A 7,091-nucleotide genomic window follows, 5' to 3' on the forward strand; every position below is an offset into this window, starting at 1 on the left:
AAACCAGATACCATGTCTTCTCATAGTTTCTTTTTAAACAAGATCTTATTGTCTTTTTTGCTGTTACACTTCCACTCATCCTCCACATCCAAAATCACACAGATACAGAAATGTAGTGTTTACTGTAATGTTATAAAGAAAAAAAATTATAGCTATTAAAAATGTAACACAGACAAAACAAATTGACTCATGCTGACTTCTTGCTTTAAGAAGACTCTAAACTGCCACTTTGAATCTCATTTATCTTTTATGAAATACACAATACATTTGTTCTTATATACTCAGTTTAATTTTTCAGCATATTTTGAAATACGACATTTATTTTCATTTTATCTACCTTCCTTTCAAACCCCACTATCTGGGTGATCACTGAGGTGATTCATCTGACTTCTGCAGAGACACACATATCCTTTAAAAGTTGTCCTTTCAAGAGTGGCTTCCTAGGAAGGAAGATATCCTTAACTGTAAACCTTGTGACAGAAATGATGTATCTGAAGTGACTGCAATACCTTCTCAAAATAAAGATGCATGATGCTTGGTATTTTAATGACTAAAATATTGTCAAGACATTTCCAAAAAAATGAAAAGCAAAAGATCTTGTGCAGCACCACAGGGCCATGAGGCTGCTGCGTTCATCCACACTTCTCCCCTCTTTTCTTCCACTTTTCCCTCAAATATAAAGACCTTGAAGCCAGCATAGCTCTGGTCAGAGTAATGCATGCAACAATAGGGTACAAGGTCTCCTATTCCATTTTCTGCTTTCCTTTTCTTACATCTAATATTTTAGCTATCCCAAAGAATGAATAAAATAGTTACAATTTTAGTTTTAAGTGTTTGACTTTTTTCAGCATATGTTATATGTATTATTTGCCATCTGAAATAATCAAACCAGCAAAATCTCAAGTTGCATCTCTCAACATCATTAGACTGGCTTAAAAATATTAAAATGGAACTAAGTGTGCAGTAATTACTTGTGTTCTCTTTGCAAAGCCTTTAAAGTTCAAATAGTCAGCCTTGTCTCTGTAAGGTGTTGACAACCTACATTTAAAAGAGGGAGAATGGAAATCATGATGCTCCTCCTCCCAACTGTTTCAAACAGTTGAAAGTACACATACACAAATCCACAAAAATGTCTGTAGAATGCATGGCAAAAAAAAAATCACAAAAGAAGCAAGTAAGAAAAATGCCCAATTATTCTGTATTAATTAGTCACTAGAGATAAAGAAGGATGGAACTGGAGATCAGTCATGTCAACTGAATGAAGCACACCTGTCCCACCACATCGGGACATGTTTCACTTGGCCCTGAGCCTGCAGCAGTTAAGCAGCTGTTTTGAGGAACTCAAAAACTTCACTGAAAAGAAGGAAGAATGTCAGGGACTGTACAGCAGCCTTCAGGATCACTCATTCCTCAGCTCTGCTTTGCAGCAGTACTCCCACACGAGTGAGGCCAAGGCTCCTAAAAGAGCACATCACCTTTCAAGGCCATTACCTAATGATAAGCATCACAAACCTTAAGACACAGCAATGTTGTGTGCACTCTGAACAATTAATTGGTTCATTACAGACCTGGTAAATAAGACACAAAAACTTATCCTACATTATAACATGTTTATGCTTACCTCAAACATTTTCATCTCAAATGTATGACCTTCATATGGGAAATAAAAAATTATTTTAAAAAATGCTTTCTACAGAACAATCAATGCTCACTTGTCTCCTGTTTTCTGCACACATCACATTTACTATGACCTTACATTGCATCATATCCTTGTCTGGTCAGAGCTATTCCTACAAGGAATGTACAAAGCAAGACATTTGAGCAGCACAGCAACTGCAAAGGACTGGAAAAAAAGCACAACAATCTCTCCACTTCTGCCATGGGCTGTTTCAATTACAGATTTCTACTCTGTCACTCCACCTATCCCTTTTCATCTTCAATCTAGAACTGCAGCAGAAAAGAAATGTGGGATGAAGAGTTGACCTGAGAATTCCTTTTTCCTTATCCCGTTCATTATCTACAGCGATCCAAAAGATTTATAGTTTTGTTTCTAAGTCTACTTTTTAACCCTGCACACAGCATAAGCAATTTTAAAGGAAAGGAGAGTAGCTGGAGAAACACAGATTTTATCCTGGGTCTTCCCAGATCCATAGAGCAATTTCTGCTGAAGAACAGGCTGTTACTCTCCCTGAACTATCACATGCAATAAAAGATGGCATCAACAATTTACAAGCAGTTTACCCCCCTGCTAAACTACAGTACATTAGTGATCCTGACTCCGTTCTAGCCCTGAAAAGGAAATGCAGCCCAGCGGTAACAGACAGATCTGATAAGCACATAATGCCAACAGCGTTTAAAAGAAACAACACCGGAGTCAGGCCAGCAGGAGATGCAGATCGTGCCTCTTGTTCTGCCAAAAGTCACCTCTGAGGTCCCAGTTTTAAAATTAAAGACCCGTAATTGCCTTACAAAAGCGCTCAGACGTGCACATACACAAGAGCAGCGTTGTGGCTAATGACTCCTGAGATTTCCCAAACTAAGCGATCTCAAGTGTTTTATTTGTTACTGCAACAGAAAAAAAAAACCAGCTCTTCCATGTGAGGAAGCAGCTCCTGGCTCTGAGCAGGACCACAAGCAGTGCTGGAGGGGCAATCCCCCATCCTCACTGCCTCTCCCCAAGGAAGGCTTTCCCACGTCTCCAACCTCTGCTTCCCATGTGTCAGAATGGGCCACTGGCAAATTTGTTTCTTCACCACTAAAACTGCCATCTCCTTTATGCATGCTGGCTTATGTTCCAAAAAAATTGGGAGTCCCTGCACTAAATCCAAAATGCATTAAATGGGAGCTTCCTTTTCCTTTCTGTGAGCTACTGCCTGGGCTTTCCAGAAGAGGGAGGCTAATTCAGCTGAACAGTAGAACATAAATCAGGCCAGCTGCAAGATCTGACTGAGGTCTATACTCTCCCACTGGTCTGAAACGGCATAATCCATCATCCAAAATGCCCTCATGTCATCTCACAGAAGTTCTGGCTCCAAACTGGAAATACTTAGTCCAAAAAAAATGGAAAAAAAAATTACAGTGAAATATCAGGAGGAGGTGTACATGCACTTAGGGGATGGAAGAAACTCCTGCCCCATAAAATTAAGCAGAGCTTTTTCTGACCATTACCCTTCAATAGCTCCTCAAAGGAAAACACCAACCATCTGAATTCCTGTGGGGAAAAAAGGACTATATATTGATGGCAGGAGGGCATCTATACACACACAGAACAAGGCAAACATCTCACCAGGAAAGAGCCAAGTTAACAGGGCTGTACCAACAATGAATTGTAAAGCTGCTTTGAAACTTAGTCCTTTCTTTGTGTTCTGTCTCTCCAGCCACAAAACTATGCTGTGATTTTCAGAGAGACTCAGGAAGTCAGGTATCTGATGCCTACTACATTTAATTTACAGGTTTTGTCCACCTTTATCCCATTGGGGCACAGAGTACCCTGTGAAACCAGTATTACATTCAGTCTGCAATCTTAGTGGGAATCTGAGGTTAATTACTTTTTTTCCCAGCAATATTTGGCACAGGAGGGAGCCAGCTGTACACTGACAGGCACTTTGCACAGGCTACTGCTTTCAGAGATTTCAAAACCCATGTCTGCCTTCGTGGCCAAACTACTTCACATCTTCCTGCCTCTTTCCCCTTACACCTTGTGCTGAGTATTTACACTACAAATCCTTCCAGCCAAGGATTCTCACTCTGTGCCTGCTAAAGCCTGACGTGTGTCAATCTGAGCACATCAGGAGCAAGGATACTCATCTTTATCTCATTAATATGCGCAATGATTTTAGGCTCTAGTATCAAACACAGAATGTTACTCCAGGAGAAAAATCCCACTGCTACACCAAGGATGACCACAGTCACATAACAGGGAAAATCTAGTTCTGTGTCTTTTGCCTCTATGCCCCAACAGTCGAATACACTCCTACTACATTAACCCATGTCAGCCCTTTTGTCAGTCCATCGGGCTCACAGGCTCCCAGGATATCAATAATTATCTACCAAACACAATTCCATGAGACAGAGCTCACTCCAGGCTCAAACACCTACAGCTGTGTAAACTGAACTCCAGTTTGATTCCCCCCCGTGGTGTAGTACCCATTTCTTCAACACAGGAATATGTCAGCCTCTCTAGAAGGACACTTGGGACCCAGAAGCTGAGGACTCGTAGCTTACAATTCATCTGAGCCAGCTTCAACTGTCTAAAAATAATGTGTCCAAGTCTCTTTTTATGGCAGATAAAGACAGGCACCTCCAAAAAAGAAGATAAATGGTTATGCTGCTTTTCCCACTGCTATTTCTGCTCCCATTCCATCATCTACATGGGAGTCTAGACAAGTAACTCAAGCACAACTAACTTTCTGACAGCTGAAGACATGAAAGACCAATTCACTCAAAGTGCAAATTGCTGGGCACAGGGTATTTGTGAAGAATTTCTGCACAGTGACGGTAAACCCCACTTTTAATTGTGGCTATCCCATTCTAAGCACTACCCTAATTATTTCTGTATTTTACAGTTGTCTCTGGGGTGATTTTAATTAAGGCTTCTACAAATGCTGAATGTCTTATCTTAAAACTCAGTGTTTGCTATCTGGTAATTAAAATATTTAAGAACTGAACATTGTCATGAAAACATAAAACAGTCAAGCAATCCTCTGAGGTTAAATCTACCTAAACGGCAGCATGTTTTGAAAATTAGTGAATAATTCACGGACAACCTACATTTTGCAAGTCACGGAAAAGAAAGTTAACTAGTAAAACTGAATGCATTTATCTTGCAGTTGCATGGGCAGCATCTCTTTATATATCTAAGCAGATAGCTGTTTATGATGGCACCTTTGAAAATAAATGGGCATTTTGGAAGACCACATCCAAACAGGATAAGGTACATCTCCAGAACTAAGGGTTTTCCACATCGGCGTCCTAGTTTTCTGCGGGGAATTCAGTTTTATCTCAGCATAGGTTTAAAAAATATGCGAGAATAAAGCGGATGCATTAGCAACGGGTTCTCCAAACCTCAACCGAGCCAAATAACTGCTCAATTCCTCGGCAGCTACTCCTGTGTTCAGGGGGAGAACAAGAGCGGGGGGACAAGAAGGAAGGGATGGACTCTTCCCTGCCCCGGCACACACCTGCGCCCGCCTGACGCTGAAGCGGCGGGGCTGGGGAGGGGGCCGAGGCCGGGCCGGGGCCGGGCGGTGCCCGCGGGGCACCTGGAGCGCAGCGGCCGCTCCGGCTCCCGCCCGCGCTGCCGGGGCCGGCCGGGACGGGGCCGCACCCCCGGGCCCAAAACTCGCCGGGAGCCGCATCCCCGCTCCGGGGAAGTTGCCGGGCGGCCCCCTGCGAACACCCCCCTCCCCGGGCCCCACTTACATGGTGCTGGCAAAAGGGGGGGGCGGGTAGTATCCGTAGGGCTCCCGGAGGGTTTTGACAGCTCTTTGCGGCGGCGGAGGGGGCTCCGGGCCCCCATTGACGCCTCTCCAGCCGCGGCGCCGGCGCTGCTGCTCCTCTTCCTCTGCCCCTTCCTCCTCCTCCTCCTGCTGCGGGGGGAAGGTCACTCTCCCCTGCTCCTTGCTCTTCCTGCTCTTGCTCGACATGGTCAGGGTCCCCTTAGGCGGCGGCGGCCGCCGCTGCTCCCGCTCCCGGCCGGCCTCGTCCGGCAGCGTGCGCGGCGGGGAAGGAGGCAGGAGGAGGAGGAAGGAGACACAAGCCCTGCTCGGCGGGGGACAGAGCACCTGGAGAGGACAAGCCCCTCACCACAAACCCACGGCCACCCCGCCGCCCGTCGGCAAGGCGGCGCGATGCGCAGCCCGGCAGCGGGAGCCGGGAACTGCCGGCGAGGCGAGCAAGAGACAGGGCTCCCAGCAGCGGCGGCGGCTCTGCCCCCCTCCTCCTCCTCCTCCTCTGCCTGTCATCATCCCTCGCTAGGACGGCATCATCACGGAGGCAGCGGGGCCACGGAGAGCACACCCGCCTCCCGCAGCGAGCGCTCCGGAGAGGAGGAGACGCTCCCGTCCCACCTCCGCCCCTCATGGCCCGGGAGCGGGGGGGCGTGAGGGGGCGGCGCGCTGCCACAGCAGCGCTACAAATGCCCCTCAGCCGGCCGCTGCTGCCGCTGGGTGAGGTAAATCCTGCTCCCGATGAACCGGGAATGTGTAGGGGAGCCCTCAGGAGGTGCCCGCCGAGCCGGGCGTGAGGGGAGCCCTCAGGAGGTGCCCGCCGAGCCGGCGCTGAGTCCTGGGGGAGCCCGGACCCGTGAGGCGGGGGTCTGTCAGCAGCCAGGTAATTCTGGCCAAAACGGCCCAAAAGCGGCCAACAGCCCGGCCAAACCCGCACGAAGCTCGGCAGGTACTTGTGTAAATGTCTAGCCCCACACTAGAAGCAGTTGAAGTTGAAATTTGCGGGTGAAAAAGAGGAGGTTTTGGTTGTCTTACCGAGCGAGCCGAGGTTCCCCAAAGTGTTCCAGATGTCTCTGCCTTAGGCTTGACTATTTTATTTCTGTGTGGTGCCAAGCTGAAAAACAGTGGGAGGATGCTGAGACGCCCATGGCATGTAATCAGAACGAATTATGCTCTATAGAGCCCAGTCACAAAGATTCCTGCTGTACAGAGACATATTGCCTCTTCCATTATTATGAGTTTTTGGGGTTTTTTTTAATGCATTATTTCTCAGGGAAAATTATTTTGTGAGGGCAATCCTTTTACAATCAAGGCAGAGCCTGTGTGCTTTTTTTTTATGCAGAACATACAGAATGGTAGGTACATATAGAGTGCATGTGTTAATTTATATCTAATAAAGCCATTACTTTGTCTACATCCTGCTGAGATGCTATTTTTTTGTCTTGCTTTAAACTTTTTTTGAGCAGTATCAGTATAAATTTCCATGAAACTACATTCCAAATCTGCATTCAGATGCTGCTGAAATTGAAATTCATTTAAGCTTTCCAATTACTTCAAAGAAAGTGGACTTTCAATCCACATATCATCACTAAAATGAAATTCTCATTTGTGAGCATCAACAAGTAGTCTTAATGTAAAATATTT

General features: G+C 45.9%; 1 protein-coding gene across 2 annotated transcripts in view; it reads right to left on the reverse strand.

The window, feature by feature from the left end:
- The window catches only part of TRPC3 (transient receptor potential cation channel subfamily C member 3), a 33,134-nt gene extending 27,098 nt beyond the window's left edge, over positions 1 to 6,036 (reverse strand). The window contains exon 1 of one of the 2 annotated variants that reach the window (XM_064416401.1): positions 5,422 to 6,035. In XM_064416401.1, coding sequence (XP_064272471.1) covers positions 5,422 to 5,645 — 224 coding nt within the window. In that variant the 5' untranslated portion in view covers positions 5,646 to 6,035. Of the gene's footprint in view, positions 1 to 5,421 lie in introns of both variants that reach the window. The other variant, XM_064416402.1, reaches the window with a different exon arrangement.
- Between the last annotated feature and the right edge of the window lie 1,055 nt (positions 6,037 to 7,091).

This window comes from Passer domesticus, chromosome 4 (assembly GCF_036417665.1).
Source record: "Passer domesticus isolate bPasDom1 chromosome 4, bPasDom1.hap1, whole genome shotgun sequence".
In the NCBI taxonomy this organism is placed as follows: Eukaryota; Metazoa; Chordata; class Aves; order Passeriformes; family Passeridae; genus Passer; species Passer domesticus.